Raw genomic sequence first — 20,798 nt, forward strand, 5'->3', positions numbered from 1 at the left:
AGGCCGCTCTATTGCCCTTGATGTGCGTTATCTCTTTCTCTCCACCCTTCGACACAGCAGCCGATGTTTGAACCCACGACCCCTCATAATCGGGCAGCCAGCCGACCAACACTAAGCCCAACGCGAGAGCCGATACATTCACATTCAAATATTACACCAACCCAGACAACAGAAAGTGAGAGTGTGTGTATATGGAAGGGAGGATTGAGAGATAGAGTGAGTGTGTAGGGAAGGAGAGATGGAATGACAGAGAGATAGAGAGAGAGAGAGAGAGAGAGAGAGCAATACAAGTGTTAGAGAGTGATATAGCAAATAAGCTTAGACAGAGAGAGAGTGAGAGAGAGAAGAAAGGAGGAAAAAGGCAGCGAGCTTGTAAAGGTGAAAAGTTTAACAAGCAAAGCTGTTCCTCCTGATCACAGCCTGCTAATAAGCTTCATGGGTGGCTGGATAAATCGTCTCCTACTTTTTAATCACGCTGCTGGCAAGATGCAAGTAATTTATTTTATTGCTGCTTTTCCCCCACTCTCCTGTTTCTCTTACAGCATTTTTGAGAGTGAGTGAGAGAGGCGATCCTTAGAAAGTGCAGGGTGAACTAGAAGTCTGAACGCTCGCACTACAGGCTCCAGTTATTGACATATTCAGATATTAAATGTGCGGAGAGCAGATATTGATATATTCAGGCTGTTAAAGTATGGATCCTTAGAGGACAGGGTGGGAATTTAAGTTTTGCATGCCATGGTAATACTACAGTAACCATATTTTAAGCTTTATATTAATGGAGAACCCATAGTAATAATACAGGAAAACAAGAACAATGTAAATAAAAATAATAATATTTATGTTATTATGTTTCTACTACAAATATTTGTAGAAAATATATTTGTAATATTAGCACTTTAAATGCTTGATTTCAGGTCAGACTAAAACAATAATTTGTCTTTTTAAAATGTCTTTTTTAAATCACTTAGTTTGACTAAAATCATACCAGTCAGTTTTTGTGAAGTTGAAATGGAGACCTACAGTAGATAATGTGATTGTATCTCAACTTTGTCCAGCATGTATACACATTAATTGGACCACAATTGTTCTCAGCAATGTACACATGGAGTGACATGCAGTATATACACTGATCAACCACAACACTAAAACCACCTGCCTAATATTGTGTAGGTCCCCCTCATGCCGCCAAAACAGCACCAACCCGCATCTCAGAATAGCATTCTGAGATGATATTCTTCTCATCACAATTTTACAGAGTGGTTATCTGAGTTACCATAGACTTGGTCAGTTCGAACCAGTCTGGCCATTCTCTGTTGACCTCTCTCATCAACAACACAGAACTGCCACTCACTGGATGTTTTTTGTTTTCGGCACCAAATTCTACAGACAGTTGTGCATAAAATCCCAGTAGATCAGCACTTACAGAAAGACTAAAACCAGCCCATCTGGCACCAACAATCATCCATTGGATTATCTAATCAGCCAATCATATGGCAGCAGTGCAGTGCATAAAATATACGGGTAAGGAGCTTCAGTTAATTTTCACATCAACCATCAGAATGGGGAATTTTTTTTTATCTCAGTGATTTGGACCGTGGCATGATTGTTGGTGCCAGACGGGCTGGTTTGAGTATTTCTGTATCTCCTGGGATTTTCACACACAACAGTCTCTAGAATTTACTCAGAATGGTGCAAAAAAACATCCAGTGAGCTGCAGTTCTGTGGACAGAAATGCCTCGTTGATGAGAGAGGTCAACAGAGAATGGCCAGACTGGTTTAAACTGACAAAGTAGGGTTGTCACTGTTTTGGTGGAATGAGGGGGACCTACACAATATCAGGCAGGTGGTTTTAATGTTGTGGCTGATTGGTTTAATTAAGACTTCCTCAGCTGATGTCCTTTCTTCAAATATACGATTATGCATTTGTGTCATGTATACTTGAAGACAGATAAAGACTGTAGCTTGACTGCTCAAAAACAGGCTGTTGCTTGACTATAACAGCACATATAAATGTACTGAATTATAAATGTCCACTCTTGATTTCACTTCACTGGCTACCTGTAGCTGCCCACATCAAATTCAAGGCTTTGAATCTGGCCTTCAGGAAAGCCAATGGAAACCATCTTACTTCAATTCATTTCTCCAGGTCTATATGCTCCAACTCGCTCTCTGTGGTCTATGAACGAGCAGCGCCAGGTGGTCCCATCACAAAGAGGCTCAAAGTCTATTTCACAATCATTCACTTTCTTTGTTCCACTGTGGTAGAATGAGCTTCCAACCTTAACACTATCTGCTGATACCATCTCTACATTTAAGAACCAGCTGAAAAAACATCTGTTCCACAAGCACTTAACCAATCTAAACTAATTGCAATTACTATTGAACTTAACTTGCACTTATTATACACAAATACTTAATATATACTTATATACACTCACCTAAAGGATTATTAGGAACACCTGTTCAATTTCTCATTAATGCAATTATCCAATCAACCAATCACATGGCAGTTACTTCAATGCATTTAGGGGTGTGGTCCTGGTCAAGACAATCTCCTGAACTCCAAACTGAATGTCAGAATGGGAAAGAAAGGTGATTTAAGCAATTTTGAGCGTGGCATGGTTGTTGGTGCCAGACGGGCCGGTCTGAGTATTTCACAATCTGCTCAGTTACTGGGATTTTCACGCACAATCATTTCTAGGGTTTACAAAGAATGGTGTGAAAAGGAAAAACATCCAGTATGCGGCAGTCCTGTGGGCTGAAAATGCCTTGTTGATGCTAGAGGTCAGAGGAGAATGGGCTGACTGATTCAAGCTGATAGAAGAGCAACTTTGCCTGAAATAACCACTCGTTACAACCGAGGTATGCAGCAAAGCATTTGTGAAGCCACAACACGCACAGCCTTGAGGCGGATGGGCTACAACAGCAGAAGACCCCACCGGGTACCACTCATCTCCACTACAAATAGGAAAAAGAGGCTACAATTTGCAAGAGCTCACCAAAATTGAACAGTTGAAGACTGGAAAAATGTTGCCTGGTCTGATGAGTCTCGATTTCTGTTGAGACATTCAGATGGTAGGGTCAGAATTTGGCATAAACAGAATGAGAACATGGATCCATCATGCCTTGTTACCACTGTGCAGGCTGGTGGTGGTAGTGTAATGGTGTGGGGGATGTTTTCTTGGCACACTTTAGGCCCCTTAGTGCCAATTGGGCATTGTTTAAATGCCACGGCCTACCTGAGCATTGTTTCTGACCATGTCCATCCCTTTATGGCCACCATGTACCCATCCTCTGATGGCTACTTCCAGCAGGATAATGCACCATGTCACAAAGCTCGAATCATTTCAAATTGGTTTCTTGAACATGACAATGAGTTCACTGTACTAAAATGGCCCCCACAGTCACCAGATCTCAACCCAATAGAGCATCTTTGGGATGTGGTGGAACGGGAGCTTCGTGCCCTGGATGTGCATCCCACAAATCTCCATCAACTGCAAGATGCTATCCTATCAATATGGGCCAACATTTCTAAAGAATGCTTTCAGCACCTTGTTGAATCAATGCCACGTAGAATTAAGGCAGTTCTGAAGGCGAAAGGGGGTCAAACACAGTATTAGTATGGTGTTCCTAATAATCCTTTAGGTGAGTGTATACTTCCCTGTCTCTTTCTTCTAAGCTAGCACCTATACTACTCCAGCCACCTCGAGAGCTTGTCAGTACAACACTCCAGATGTTGTTGAAATTTGTATGACAAATTACTTGCTATGTTCCTCCTTTGTAAAGTCATCTGCTAAATGACTTAATGTAAATTACTTGATGATCCAGTCACAGCAATCACAGCCCACAGGAGGTGAATATCAGTGGTGAATAATGCCTTAAATTTCAGTCAGATACTCATACAAAGCTATTGTATTTCATAAAGCTATCTTACTTTAAGTTACATGGATTATTATATGGTACTTTAATTAGTCATTTTTTGAGCTTGACAGCCCTAGTCCTCATTAAATTTCATAATGTAGAGAAAAATACATTATTTAAAAGTTCTCCTTTGTGTTTCATGGAAGAAAGAAAGTCATACAGATTTGTCGAGGGTGAGTAAATGGTGACGAATTTTCATTTTTGGGTGAACAATTCCTTTAAATGAGTGGAGCGCCAATATGGAGAGGAAAGCAGGCAGATGGGCAGCTGGAAGTTGGGTCGGCTGTAGAGAGATTAAGCTAATATGTGCATGTATATGTGTGCGCATGAGGGTGTTGCTGTGGGTGTGGACAGGGGAAGTCAGAATTAAAATTCATGACTCTCTTCACAACCATTTGAGTAACAAGATTAAGATGGGTGAGCAGAAAATAGCTGCATTATCAGGCAGCTTGCAGCTCCTCCAGCTGCTGGTGCTCTATTCCAAAACAGTGGGGATAAGCGGATAACACACAGCCCCCTCGCCACATCCCCAAACTGCTGAGAGCCTCATCCATGGCCAGCCTTTCCCCCAGCACATGCAGGGAGGAGGAGATTTAGGTCTTAAAGGAAACACTTCAATCTCCAAGACATCAGAGGCTGGCGGAGGTAAGAAGTGACAGACGACCATATGTGTACTTGCATACGTGGGTGTCTGGGAGGGACCCGTAGACAGTATTATAATAGAAGACTGTGATTTGGTATTCTGAAGGAGGTGGGGAATGTGATCTATAGTCTGCCGTGTGTTTCTTTGTGCACTTTGGTCTGTATGTTCTCACCCAACACACACAGACACACAAACTCTCACAGGGGGCAGGGTGTTCATCAGAAGATAAGAAAGAGAAATTAATCACTTTGAGATATGATGAGGGCACTTCAGTTTGCCCCTTATATCACACACACACACACACACACACACACACGCACGCGCACACACACACACACACGCACACGCGGGGGTGCGAACAGTAGGACTCTTGACTCAGCTATCTTGGCCCCTTACTACCCTTGTCATTATCCACACAGAAACACAGTAGGTGGTCTAGAACTTAAGGATCCTGCTAGACCTGCATCTAGTGCATCAGGGCAACACTGTGACAAGGTGAATGTATTAACTAGTTGAGTGTGAGTGCAAATGAGCATGCATGGAACAGTTTTGACTGACAAAAATCTGGAAAATAATTCGAATTAGGTGTCTCTCCAAAACCTCACTCTCCAAAGACATGTCTGCCAACCTGATGTCAATAAACATGCAAAATGTTAAAAGACTATTTTGTTTTGTCACAGAGACAGGTGTAATATCTCAAGACAATAAGTATCAGTAATTTATGTCCAATGCTGGGGACTAACTAACTAAAAGTAGAACGAAACTAAAAGACATCTTCATTCTTCACAGTAGCGTCCCATAAATGTTACATTTGTCACACTGTATTGCGCACACATGCAGCAATAAAGCAGAGTGAGGAATCAAACACACTCACCTAAACCATCTATATTTGTAGTGCTGAGTAATCCAAGTCATATAAGCAAATTGGTTCTTTCGGACAGTTCTTCTTAAGAACGGGTTCAAAACAATTATTCACCTATATATAGCATGGGAAGAAATTAATTGTAGTTGGTTCGTTCATACGTACGGTCATCAGTTAGCACTCCCTCGACAGACTTAAACGGACTTTGGCAAAAAGCACTTCACTTCTTTTTAGAAGCAAAATATTTAGTTGATTGGACTTATAAAATAGGGTGTTTTAAAGTTATTCGTTTATTTTTAGTATAAATGTATAAGTTGTCACCTTAATTGTATAATACAGTGATTCCCAACCCTTTTCTTGGAGGCCTCCCAACACTATACATTATACAACTCCATACATCTCCCTTTTCTGACACACACAATTCAGGTCTTGGAGTCTCCACTAATGAGCAGATGAGTTGAATCAGGTGTGTTTGATAAGGTAGATATACAAAATTGTAGTGTTGGGGGGCCTCCAGGAACAGTGATTTGAACCACTGGAATGTAATGCATTTAATTAAGTAGCTATCAGGTCATCGGAACTTCTGATGAAATAACAATGAAATAAAATAATCTGATTTTTTATATATGTAAAAATATTTTCTTTTTAAATAGCTTGTAGTGTAGTTTACTCTTACTTTTTTAAAAAGCAGCTTGACTATAGTTTAGCTACTTTAAGTTATGAGTACAGTAGGGGTATTAGCCACCACACAAACCACGCAATTGGATGGAAAAACAAACACTTAAGGGGTGCTGTTCTGTGTTTATGCAGCAATATGCTGCAGAGAGGCTCACGCGCAATGTTAGGCAAAGTGCAGCAGGTTCACCCATTCAGGCAATTCCAAACATTTGAAGCAGTTTAAAGTTATTATACAAATCTAAATAGGCAATGCAGTATCAGAAAAATGGAGGAGGCCTTTCACCAGACTTGAAATGAGGAACATTGTAAGCTGTGAAATACATACTGACACTCTAGTGCATTTCAAAATAAATGCCTGATGTGAAGATTAAGTAAATATGACATAATATATTACTTTTGTATGAAACAAATCCTCAAAATAATAATACTGTGATGAGAAGGAGGGTAGGGCTGGGCCGTGAGTCTGCACGGCCAGACCCAATCGCGCTAATAAGCCGAGGAGAGGGATAAGGCCGAGCTGGATGCAGCAGTTCGAGTGAGAGAGAGCCACACGCAGCTGCCTTGTGTGTTTTGTGTCTTTTTGTTTTATTAAATATTACTCTGCCGGCCACCTTGAGTGGTGGAGCCGCTGCCCTCCTCCTCGTCACAAATACTAATTCAGCCTCATATTATAATTACAGACTTGACTGGACAAAAATACATAATATTAAAATATTAGAGAGTAAAGTTATAGTTTTTGTACATAGTATTTATTACAAAAAATGTTATTACTGCATAACTGTAATGGTGCATACAAATTATATGTATTATATTAGAAATTAAATAACATTCTTCCTTTTGTTCATTAAATGAAAAACGACATCTTTATGTCAAACATTTTTTATCTACTTGGCTACAATGGCTGTTAGGATGCATAAAAAAATATGTTTTCAAATAACATTTATGTCATTTCTGAGGAAATAATCAATTATCAAGATATGTTTTGAATATTATCAACAGCCAGAAAAATATCAAGAAATAATTGTTTTGCCATATCGCCCCGGACTGGGGGCACCCCGGCTGGACAGTTGCTTAGGGCCTCGGTAATCGTAATCCTGCCCCTTTATGAGTATCTTGTAGCCTAAACATAGGAAGTACATTTTCAAAGTATACTGTATGTCAGGAAGCAGGGACGTTTTATTCATAGACCCCCCACCCCCCCCACGCACACACAAAAAATCACCTACAGTACCTTTATTTAGACAGAACTCTTTGTTAGGATGCAAGTAGCAAAGGTTTATGTGGTTTCTTTTGTGAAAATGGATCTGACATCGTAACCTTGTCCAACCAATTGTTTCGCTTGACTTAGAGTAAGAGTTGAGGGCTTAAAAACTTTGTACTTTAGTTGCTGCATTAAGACTGTTCATGGTTAAGGTGAAATTTACAATAAATTTACTCTTTTTCTTTCATTCTAGGGCTCTTTCTCTCTCATTCCTTTATTCTCTCTCAATTGACGCCTCTAAATACAAACACACTTTCCTTGGTGGCCACAATGACCACTTGGTGTTTCGCTGCCCAGCTATGTCCATCACCTATGAAATCAAGTTTCAATCATTCTATTCTAGAGTCCCGCTGCTAGGTCCATTTTCCTCAGGCATAGGCAGGGCCGCCACTGTCAGGCCTGTGGGGCCTAATGGGTCCTCACAGCTTCCACAGTAACCAAAAATGGCAGCCATGGTTGTGCTGTCGGTTAACCAGCTGGACACCACTGCTGCCTTGACCTCGATTATTTGTGGTTTCAGACAGAGGGAAAGGAGTTACAGCTTGGTCCACTGATTTAGAGTTTGTCTCAGAGAAATACAGCTTTTGAGTTTTAAGAGTCCACTTAAAGCTTAAGAAACAGACTCCCCCTTACTGTGCCTGCTGACTTACAGTTGCAGGTACACGATGTATTTCTTTGAATGAATTTCAGTCAATAATTTAAACTACACACATTTGCTACCTCCACGCACAAAGGATGTAGCAAATGCAGTAAAACAGAATACTTAGTTTCTCAAGTTAACTTTTTGACACTTTGAAACATTTACACACACACATACAATAGAACCCTTTTGGTTTGTACACCTTCACATACACACATACAAACCTTCAGGTGTAGGTCCCACAGATGCGAGTCGTAGTTTTCATAACGACACACACACAGGCCTGCTCTCTCTGCCAGTCTGCAGAACTCTGCCAGTGTGTCTCCCCTAGTAGGGGCAAATACTAGAGCTGTTCCCTAAAGAGACAAATACATACAAACACAGTTTATACATACTTTTCTAGTGTTCCTATTTTCCTATTACAATAAACAAATTGTATGTCTCATAGAATTGTAATTATGAGACAGACCGTAATGATTTCTCATGACATAATTTTTTTTTACTACAACAAAATACTAATCATGTTACATTTCCTTTCAAATAATTGACAATTTATTCAATATTTTGCCATTGTTCTTAAGCACACATCATGTATTTGTAATGCAGACCGGAAGTACTTAATAAACATTACACTTTTATAACAAATGATATAATAAATCCTTTAGGTGTACAGTGTAATTTTTCCTGTTAAAATACTTTATTAAATTATCACAGTTGAATATGCAGTCACAAGTTGACTTCTAGAAGATTGTAAACTCAACTGACATTAGTTTGGGGTGGGACTACTTGTTAGTTGAACAACGGCAGATGGGGCAGAGCAGAAGGGGTGATATGAGTGTTTGGAAAACTTGATTTGAAAATTCTTATTTTTACACTTCTGTTTGGCACAGACATTACACTTTACATTTAAATCAAATGGCAAAATATCTTGTTTATGCTAACTACTATAAATTACCTTATGCGATGGCAAGAGTAAATAGCTAAATAAATAACATTTTAGCAGGTGGACTTAATCCTTCAAATGAAAACTGTGGTACACTGGTAGGCTTATAGTGTGGGCGCTGATGATGTAGCCCTCTTTTCTCCATCCATCCCAGCTCCTCTCCGCTGTGTCTCAAAGCCCACTCACCGTACATAGCAGTTTGCATCATTACATTCTATTTGATTTCTCCCAGGTATTATATTAGATAATAAACAAAAAGATTAAAGCTCACCTAATCCAATCAATGGCTGAAAGCGCATCCCCTCTCTTTATAGATCAACAAGCCCAGACCAACCAGGCAAGCTAAGAGGATTACCCAAAGGTTCAAAGTTTCTTTGAAATCCTTCGGTTTTAAATATTATTTCATATTTTTGTTCACATTATTGCTTTAATTAAATGGGCACCAAATTCAAATGAAACAAACAAGAACTAATATGAGAACAACAGGATCATCTCAATCCAACAGATGTTTTTTATTTTTTCATAAGCTCTACACATTGAAAGCACACACATACACAAGCACAACATATACAGATGTGTTAATCAGCTGTGTCTGCTGGCCGGATGGTCCACTTCCATTTAATAATAACAAATTAGAGTCATTAGAAGGAAAATTAATTGATTTTTATAAATCTGCTTAAACATTTGGTCACTTCTGCTATGGCGAAAGTCACAAACATGAATCATTTTTTACCCCCTTCTTGTCTGTCATGAAAATCAACATTTTAATTTACTGAATGAGTAATTGTTTGGACTGCTAGTATTAGAGGACTGGGAGGTTCAGTATATTATTAAAAAGTTTTAACAATTAACAATCAATTAGGACTAGCCTGCTTTGTATAGTGTAAAATAAAGCTAATATGTAATCCTCTGTAATAAAAAACAAACAAACTGTAGGCTCTTTTGTGAATTTTGAAGTCTGGTTGGTATTATACTGAGATATTGAGAGAATGAGATCAGAGAGAAAGAAATATAAATTTAAGACGCACATATATAGGATCTCTATTTATCTTTCTCTCTCTCACACCCACAGCACAACTTAACATAAAGACATTGACTATCAAAGTCAACACATGAACACCTTAAAGATAAATACAAATCCGCTGTTATCTTTGAAGTGTTTTTCATTTTCATACAGGGTCTTATCAAAGGGCCATGAAAGAGGACTTGCGGGTCTTGTGATTAGTGCAGAGCATAAAATAAATGAGATGACCCAATCTAAGTTGCACATAAAAAGTATTAAAGTATTACATGATATTAATCCTGCCATTCCATTACTCTCTCAATCACTGCATGCCAACTAATTACTGCGAGTTCACACACAAAGTCACTTACATCAGGTCGCAGTAATCTTCTTAGTGCATCAACCAGACTGGCTCTGTACTGGTCAAGAAACAGGCTGAGAGAATAAGAGAGAAACAAGGAATGGTAGAAAGATTAGAATGCATTGCAACGATAATGGTTTGAGACAAATCGGTAGGTTATTTATTTTCTTTGTATACAAATAAATCCACCAGCACAGCGAAAAAACAATTTGTAGATGTACGATCTTTTTTCCATTAGATATGAACAAATCTTTTCTTGTTTCAGTGGTGTGACAGCATTCAAAACATCAAAGGTAAAAACCAACATGCTAACGGAGATAAACAATAATGGGACTATCAGGTGGTGTGCTTATTATACAAACTACATCAACAGAACAGAAAATAACATTTTATAATAAAAAAATCTCCCTCGCCTTTCGTGTCAATTGTGTTTAAAAACTTTTGCACAGTACATGTTTCTAATGCCAAAGCATGGCAGGTTGATTTTCAGCAGTCTGTGAATTATTTAATGAATTAATAAAGGAAAATGTCAAATGTGTTAATATTGCCCATGGTCTTCTCAAACATATAAGATATAACAAAGTTAAATAGTCAAAAACACTTTTTGTATATTATACTTTTATGTATAGTCCTGCAAGCTTTGTAATGGGTACTTATGAGATTCTACTTTTCCGTGTCTGGACTGAGCTTTGTATGAACTTTTTAATAGTAAAACATTCCTATCACCCCTGATCCTACCAAAAACATTGCTCTTCTTTGTTTGGAGTCAAAGGTCAAAGATGTGTTGATTAAACCATAATGGTATGATCTCACTGGCCATGTCTAGTGGTCACAAGTTTGATGGCTTGAAGCGTTTCATTAGCAGCTCAACTTTTGACCCTGTTTTTTGGGTGGAGTAGGTCAGCCCTGGACAATAGAAGGTGTGTTTAGAGGTAAGAGTGCAAGGAATGTTCTACTGGTTATGTTGATCTTGAGAGCGTACATAAAAAAAACACACAAAATTAAAACACCCCCCTCCCCTCCACTTTACCAATGGTACTTCCTCATTAACTTCCTTATATAGGCCTGTCAGTTATGTAATACTTGCCTTTCTTTCTTTTTCATTGAAAGAAAGTATTCTCTGTGTATTAACAAGCTAATACACATGCAGTAACTTAGAGCTTTTGTGCCTTATTCATAAAAATATTGGGTTGTGACACCTAAACTGTTTGTAAACAAATTCATACATAAATGGTCATAAACTTCAATGGGACTATTTACTTAAAAAAGGATTTATGAATGATTTACCCAGAAATTCATCCTGCTCATGTTTCATGAATGAGGCCATTTATTTCTTAAGAATTGTTCAAGGATTTTTTTCAGAAATGTTTAGAATTTTTGTGTCAGTTATGAGAGACATCTACAGTATTAGATTTAACAGTATTAGTATTCAAGGGTGTTGGTATTGTTGACGTCATTCTTGTTAGAAGTTAACTGACGCCCTGTGTGAACAGTACATTTATAGTTCTATGAATAGAAGTGGGGTGTTATATTACAGAAGTACATAACTCTAAACACTGTCAGCTAAATCCTTCAGATCTTAAGTACAAAAAAAGTCTAATGATACCAGAGGAAAAAGCTTTTGGAACCATTTGGGAGAGCGTCTTGCCTTGCAATATTTCTGACCATGTTAATCTGAAGGTGGCCGTAGTAAGATTAAATATGGATGGGTTGCTACTCTGACTAGATTTTAATACTTAATCTGACCTAATCCAGTGTGCATTAACTTCATACCTACAATGAAACCTCAAGGATTCGGAAGGTATTAGATAAATGACTCCTAAAAATCACAATGTTTCGTTAAGAAGCTTACGCTGAGATGATGGACATTATTAATGATTAGAGAGAAAACACTTTATACCAGAAGATTTAGTTTTAATATCAATTAAATTAGAATTAATAATTATGGAAACTACACGTGAACTAGCAAATTATAATTAGTTTTTTCAGATCTATTACAAAAAAAATTGACCAGTCCTATTTTTAGGGTTTTTTATATTTATGTGCTATTTGTGTATTTATTTTTTTCACTCTATTTACTGTTATTTCCATTTGGTTAAATTTTACGATCAAATGGTGTTTAATCAAATTGATGCATACAGCTTTAATAAAAAATATATAATAATTTCTTTAATATACTTCACTATAATATACTTTGATTTAATATATATATATATATATATATATATATATATATATATATATATATATATATATATATACACAACAAATAAAAGGCCATTTTATTTTTTGGTTGAATAAAATGCTGCAGAAATAAGCTTCACAGTATTAATGAAAATCACAACATGCTGGTAATACACTTGCGTTTGTGATATTGCTTACAGATGGTGATAATAATAGTAATAATAATAATAATAATAATAATTAAACAACAACCATTTAATATTATATAATTGTTATTAGGAGTATTATTGCTATTACATTTTTATACAGTTGTTATATTTTTCTGTTTTCAGTTTCATGCATCCAGTTGCATGTGACTGTATATTATTTAATTAAATTACATCCTTCTGCTGTTTAATGATCACACTTAGCTATATCCAGAGGCTTTTTGTCATTATTTTAATCTCAAAACTGTCACATCTCATATCATTTAGCTAATGACAGCCTACTGTAATATGGTACCGATATTAACATTGACATTGCCACACATATATTATTAACAGTTGTCTAGTAAATTAAACATGCATGATTACATGAGAACATGGCAGCATCACTTAAAAAGTTTATAGTAAACTCCGAAGTCTGATATCAAAGTTTACAAAATTCACTGATGTGTCAGTTTCTTCCAAAGCACATGAAGTCAGGCACTCAACTCACAGGCTCATCGCCATGGGAACTGCCAGAGGGATCAAGTGGAGGATACTGATGACTGACTCACTTATCATGGCACATGGCTGACTACTTCTTCAGATGCTTGACCCTGGCCTGGTGCTGTTACGATTTAAACTAAGGATCTAAGCGATGGGATGCAGCATGTATTTCCAGCATGCCATTAAATAGCACTTTAAAACAGGCTCCCTGGGTGTGCATGTTTACATGTTATGACTACAGAAGTGCAGATGAACAGATATAGGCAACACTTTATAATAACTTTCATAAGATCTCATAACATTCATTATATAATGCTAAATTGCTAAATTTAGCTGGACTACAGGCGAGTCTTAAAGGGTTGTGCTTCCAAGGGTCTCAAATCATTAAAACATTATTGCTTCAAAACATATGTGGAGGAAATTGACCTTTTGACCAATGCAAAATAATTGTTGACATTGCTTCTGTGCTGTATCATTGTAAGCTATTTATAAAAAAAGTGTATTATAAATACAAATTATATATTTTTTCTTTATCAATATCTAAATTAGTCTTGTTCCCTTGTTTTATACACAGTGGAAACTATTTCATGAACACAATAATATCATATGGACTTTTCTATAGGCTACCTGAAATGGTTACATGGGGTAAAATCAAAAGGTGTACTCAGTAATTATCTTTTCATGATGTGCTGGCAGATTATGAGAAGAAAAAAATCGCTCAGTGCAGCTTTTATGTAGAGAAATGTGTTTCATACAGTATATAAGGTTCAAACAATCTTTTTGTCAGAAATGGTACATCTCTTGGTCTTTGTTATATTTGGTTTTAAAGTGGGGAATTCACAGCTGTAGGCTGGTAGATATCAGGAAGATTAAACCTCATAACATTTTTAATTAGTGCGCTTATTACTTTTCATTAAAGTTTATGTTTTCTTCATTTACACTCTGGCAGTCTTTATAGAGTGCAACAGTCTGGTTCTGGAAGAAAAAAATCCAATTTTTAACGATAATTTATAAATTTTTAATGACAGACCTGCAGTGAGCTCTGAGGTTGTTAACCAAATGTTGTTAACCAAATGTACTTCTGTTGACTCCGTGTTAAATCAACGTTTGAATCATACTACATTTCCCATTATACAGTTGAGAAAGATCCACCATTCATTTTCTCCCTACACCCTTGAATTACTTATATATTTGCATATATTTGAATATTTTGCAATAAACTTAAAATATATAGTCTCTAAACTTAATCAACAACTTCAAATCAATAGATGGATATTTTCCCATTTTATTTATTTGATTACATCATTCGCAGTGTTTCATAGTTCATTCTCTCATGAAAATTGTGTATACAAAAAAGTACACGGTCTTCGATCTTTGTCTTTTTGTCTGATATGCAAATATTTCTGCTTCAAATTTTTTATGTTGTGATTCACTTTGGAGCTGATTGGTAATGAAATCCCTATGGATATGAGAAAAATGCTTCCAGAACCAAGACAGGTAAAAAAGTGAGCTGGCACTGTTGTACTCTATTGGCCTAGATTGTTATTTCTGCAAACTGCAAAGTTGATTAATAACACATGAAAACTTTAATCATCTAAGCTTCTGATTGATGCAGCATTTTAGTTTTTTCAATTGCAAGAAAGAACTGTGGGCCTTGAGTTCTAATTTCATCCCTTTGCAAACCTTTAGTATAGCTACAAAACATTGTTCACAGTCTAGAATAGAACAAGCCTGTGATGACAAAAACAAGGTAAAAGAAAGGTCTGTCTTTTGCAAAACCTTTTACTATCATAGCCAAGACTACGTCTCTATCTCTCTCCCTTCTCCTAATGTGAGCATTGGCGCATTATGTCCTGTCTTTCTTGACGATTGTCTGAAAGACTATAATTAATTGGAGCAGAAGTGTGGCTGTTGACCTTTTCGCAGGTGATCATCAGCATGGCTATGTTCATTAATCGCCGAGCGATCACTCTCCTGACGACGGCAATTACAGATGAGTTGCCAGCGCAAGCAACGGGGGGACAGCCAACGCGGCATGATTCATCCTCATGTACGTTCTTCCACTCTCTCTCACACAGACATTCACACACACAGTATCTCCTTATTACACACAAATCAATTTCATGCTGGCCCTCTGCTGCACATTTTACCTGCATATTAGCTGCCATTTGTCTGACATTAGAATAATAGTAGGCTGTACCAGGCTTTACTGATCATTGCCAGAGAACACACAGGTATCATTATACCCCACCCCCATCAGCCTCAACACTTTGTTCTAGATAGAGACAATGCCAAAGAACATCCTGTTTAAAGCTGTTCTTGGGATCTGTTTATTACATTGTAGTAATAATGTAATAAACTATAATAGATTTTTTTTTTTTTTTGAAGTTTGATTTGGAGAAATTTATATGATTAGGAAATATATACAATGAAAGTAAAATAAGGGTTATTATAACTCTTGTAATGAGACCAGGGATCTTTAGAAAGATCACAACTGACAGATAAGATCTGCATGGTATCTCTCATATTCTGTGGCCATTTTTGTGTGAATTAACAGATTTATTATAAAAACTTAAAACACTGCAAAACATTACTTTTAATTTGTTTTACTTTTTTTCTTATTTTTCTGATTTGGCATTATATATATCAGGGTGTAGATAAGGTAGCTCTGTACTGTTTTGTTCCCAATCATATCAACTGTAACTGAGTAAAGTTTTGTGTTGATATGACAAAGCAATCAAAAGTTATAGTATATAAAAAAAACCTAATGATCCTAGTGTTCAAAAATGTCTACATGTGTCCAAAGGCCTCTCTAAACAAATAAAATGTAATAATTGCACACAAGAACTAATTACACAACAATGACTAGAGATATGCTCTCTCTCCAAAGCATGCAAGCATGAGTAAAGAGATCTCATTAAGTTACATTTACATTTACATTTATGCATTTGGCAGACGCTTTTATCCAAAGCGACTTACAGTGCACTTATTACAGGGACAATCCCCCCGGAGCAACCTGGAGTTAAGTGCCTTGCTCAAGGGCCCAACAGTGGCATCTTGGTGGTGCTGGGGCTTGAACCCCCGACCTTCTGGTCAGTAACCCTGAGCCTCAACCACTGAGCCACCACTGCCCACAAGTTCCATTTTGTGTCATTTGAGCCATTACTGTGTCTGTCATGTACTTGGTGCCATCTCCTGGTGGCCATACGGGGTCCAAAATGAACACCCGGCAAGTGCCAAATGCTGGCAAATTTTCTATTTGGCTGATGAATTTTGCGGTGTCATACGCCACTCTGGTGTGCACTTTTTGTCAGTTTGTGTCAGCTTGTAAAAGAGTGTAACATGTTCCAGTTTTGTCGTCAAGGGGACTCCGTGCTCTAGTCGTGATCTTAAAAATGCTGCGATACAATCTGATGTACATATGTATACTCGTGATCTTAAACCACAAAGAGATTTAATGAGAAAAATATATATATACTTTCCATGTGCTGTGTGCTCTTCAAATGTAAGAGCCTGTGAATCTGTGGAGCCGGTGTTGTGATGATGCCGGCTGCTCTTACAAGCATCTTGGCTTACACTTGTGTGCTCTGTTTGTAGCATATGACCATGAGCAGTGTGCTAATTGACAGATCAGAGTGCTAATTCACTTCATAAAGACTTTATATTTATTTAATTAGATAGCAGCAGTTTGCAGTTTAATAATCACTCAGTCATGCAGCGGCCGGCTTTTCCGTTGGTGAAAACTTCAGTTAAAACATACAAAAACGTAAAGGGTTTCAAAATAATTCTCAATTTAAATACTACATAAAATATTTCACTACTGTATTGAAAAAGAACTGTTGATATGGATTTCAGGTATCAGTATTGGCAAGAACTGAAAAGGAAGTATCGGTATTCATTCAAAAAAAAAGTATGAGGACATCTCTAGTTAGCAGTAACTCTTTTTAGCGAATCAAAAAAACTGGAGCTGACTGAATTAATTGACTCACTCCAAATAAACCAAGAACTGTTACTGTGTCATGTGCTCATGAGACTCATGAGAGACTACCTGGCAATTAAATATTTCATAAATAATAATAAACAAAGAACAATACGTTTCTTTAAAAAAGCAGTTCACTTTTAAACATGCTTTTAGTATTGTTTATTTGTCTCTCATGTCTGTAAAATCCACTTGTAAAATGTAATAAAAAAGAAAATGGCTGGAAAGAAATTTGACTGGCTGGTAAAAATGTTCATCTACCAGCTACCTTGGCTGGTGGGCTAAAAAGTTAATTTTGGTCCCTGTGGCTATTTGTAATTAGAGAGAACGATCCTCTCTGCCCATATTTGGATGACTTCCACTTCTGGTTGCAGCGATCTGAATCCTAATATGATTGGTTTAACATGCTGGACAACGTACTACATAATTTCAGATGAATTAATCTGGTCCAGGAAAGTGTTTTTAGCCAATTTTCAAGACAACTGAATACTGTTTATCTTTGAACACAGGATTCTAAGTTGCATTTCCAAACATTGACATTGCCATTTGGAGGAACATTAAATTATTTTGCATTACATAATGAAGTCTGAATGTACCAGTAATACAATTTCATTCCAAATGAGCCTAAAAGGCTTGTGTAATGCACATGCAACAATGCACACAGATACACTAAAGAAGAAAAAACAATGGTTCCACATGTTCAGGACCTGGCTAATTGAAATGTTTGTATTGCTTCACAATTTGTCTTTCTCTCTTTTTCTCCCTCTCTCCTTGCACAGGCATAATTATTTGCAATTTGCCTAAGACTTCCATTTGCTGGGACGCCAAGCATGAAAAAGAGGCAATTTCTGAAAAATGGAAATGCCTGGCGGAGTTGGCGGAGGGGAAATAACGTAATGCCATCCTCGAGCTGATGGCTGCCATCTGATAAGCGTTACAGGCGCAGGAATATTAATGCCACATCACTGGGACAACAAGGTGCACACTCTTATTGAGGGTGTAGACATATTGTGTCTAGAGATGATAGTAAAGGGTGAGATCAAATATTTATTTTATAATAGCTGTAAAAGAAAGGCTGGTTTGAAGAGATGCACAAATTCTCTGTGCCAGTAGACATGAACTGTTTACGAAAACACACTGATGTAAATAGTGCTTCAGAAACACGTGGTATTTCTCAATAATAGAAAGTCTGTCATTGAAATTGTAAGGAAAAAGTTCTGAAAGGTTTGTTGTGGAGGTGCCATGCACAATTCTGTTAGGACTGTATGGGTGTCATGCTTAAGGTGATGGTATGCCAGCCAACAGTGGATCTCTGAAGAGTTGACAGTTCAACAAAAGGGTCAACCTACCAGTCAGCGCACATCACCACGTCAAAGCGACCCTCCAGAGCAGACACATCAGCCTCATTGTCCCATCTCAACACCCTGAAAGAGGACAGAACAGTGATGGTTGTCTATGTGTTTATGAAGAATCAAGATGATAGCACTCAGTGTCATAAACCCTGTTGCACACTTTATCGTTCATCCAAGACCCCCACAATCCCTCAAACACTAACAATGAAGTGTCCTGAACAGGGCTGTAATCACTTTTGAGACTAACTGGGTTTCCAACCACACAATTTTTTGCAAATTTTGGGATACTGCATAAAAAAGCTAAATGGAAACACCAAGATGCAAATAAAGTTTCCAAAAATGCGCAGAAACATGTATGTAGTAGTTTGCTGTGTGCATAACATGTGCATAAACTACAATAAACAAATGCAACAAATGCTGCTTTATTCGCAAATTGTTGTTTTGCAATGTTCAGAATTATCGCATCAGTAATACTTCACAACTTGGATGGAAACCTGACTATTAAGAGGGCACATCGCCCCCAAAATTAAGATTAATGATTGACCATATGGGCTATTCTGGCCGTCTGGTGAGCCCCAATCTTGAATATTTAGTTACATCCTCGACCCAAAATAGGGTTTAGACATTTCACACACCTGAAACTTTTTTATTATTTGCACTGCTGTCTTCCGGCAGACATCTTCTCTCTTTTCTTTAAGTGCTAGGGCCAGTTTTCAGGCAAGCAAATCTGATTATTAATTAGCCATTATTAACAGTCAGTAAACAAAAATTATGTCTTGTGGAAATACAATCTCCTCTCTCAGCAGGGGTCCACACTGCTTATTCACTGACTTGAGAAAGCAAATCTCTCCCCCCCACCCTCCCTCAACCAATCACGCACAACCTTCACCCCACTCAAACCGCGCGCTCTGACAGGAAGCCTAATCTCTAAAGAAAACAATCAACGTAATGCAGGCTAATTATACGTTTACTCTTTCACTTCATCAGCCCAGTGTAAATAATCAGGGAGGGGGAAGTGTGACGAGAAACAGAGTGAAGAGGAGAGGGGAGAGTGTGGTTAGATCACTGAGTGCCAAAATTAGTTTTTAGGTGATAATGCATTTGCATGATGGTGTGCACAGTGGATGAGCTGTGTTTTGGCAAATGTGAGAGGCAAATGTTTGTGTGTGTGTTAGATTTTTCTAGATGAGGGCATTCAATCATGGAGAGTGGCTCGTCATTGCTCTGCCTGGATGCGTCTCAGCGTGTAGTGATTCTAGCACTCGCAGATACCTCGTTACCGGGTTCAGGGAGTGACATGAAGCCTTCGACCTCATTTTTGCCTATTTATTGACACTATTATGTCCCAAACACAAGTGTCATAAATGCCACTTTACCCAAACACACTTTCCTATTTTCCTATACTTCATGTAGTCAGTGAAAAACAACACTTGAAACTGTATTGACGTAAGAGATCTGCAATATTAGTTCTCAGATTTTTTGTTATGAGTGATCGAGAGTTCAATGTGTCAGATATGTTTGTAGGTGTATGTGAGAGAGCTCTTACCTGCTGGACACGTTGGCAGAGAGGAAAAGCCCATCTTGTCTGTTCCTCTCTATTACACTGTGCACATCTGATGCATTAGTCAAGACAAAAACAATGTTTCACAACTAAAAACCGTACAAAGGCAAATCAATATTTTCTTAAGAAGAAATACAGTAGGGGCCTGGGTAGCTCTGCAAGTGAAGACGCTGACTACCACACCTGGAGTCGCAAGTTTGAATCCAGGGGCGTGCTGAGTGACTCCAGTCAGGCCTAAGAAACCAATTGGCCCGGTTGCTAGGGTGGGTAGGGTCACGTTGGGGTAACCTCCTCGTGGTCACTATAATGTGGTTCTCGCTCTCGTGGGATGCATGGTGAGTTGTGCATGGATGCCACGGAGAATAGCGTGAAGCCTCCACATGTGCTAGGTCTCAGCAAGTAACACGCTCAACAAGCTACATAATAAGACGTGTGGATTGACAGTCTCAGATGTGGAGGCAACTGAGATTCGTCCCCCACCACCCGGATTGAGGCAAGTCACTACGCCACCACGAGGACTTAGAGCGCATTGGGAATTGGGCATTCCAAATTGGGGAGAAAAGAGGAGAAAAGAAAAAAAAAAAATACAATGGGCCCCAAAAAGTTTTTGGACACTTAAAGGGTTGGTTCACCCAAAAATGTAATTCATACGACTTCAGTGGTTTAATATATGCCTTCTGAAGTGATGCAATGGATGAGAAACAGATCAATATTTCACTCT

The 20,798-nt window shown here is 37.9% G+C and overlaps 1 protein-coding gene across 1 annotated transcript in view; it reads right to left on the reverse strand.

Moving 5' to 3' along the window:
* camkmt (calmodulin-lysine N-methyltransferase) overlaps positions 1 to 20,798 on the reverse strand; it is a 177,712-nt gene that overhangs the window by 10,583 nt on the left and 146,331 nt on the right. Inside the window, exons 8-11 of the mRNA XM_052151011.1 lie at positions 20,063 to 20,129; positions 18,514 to 18,588; positions 10,323 to 10,386; positions 8,230 to 8,361 (exon numbers count right to left, since the gene is read on the reverse strand). Coding sequence (XP_052006971.1) covers positions 8,230 to 8,361; positions 10,323 to 10,386; positions 18,514 to 18,588; positions 20,063 to 20,129 — 338 coding nt within the window. The remainder of the gene's footprint in view (positions 1 to 8,229; positions 8,362 to 10,322; positions 10,387 to 18,513; positions 18,589 to 20,062; positions 20,130 to 20,798) is intronic.

The sequence above is a fragment of the Xyrauchen texanus genome, chromosome 20, assembly GCF_025860055.1.
Source record: "Xyrauchen texanus isolate HMW12.3.18 chromosome 20, RBS_HiC_50CHRs, whole genome shotgun sequence".
NCBI classification, from domain to species: domain Eukaryota; kingdom Metazoa; phylum Chordata; class Actinopteri; order Cypriniformes; family Catostomidae; genus Xyrauchen; species Xyrauchen texanus.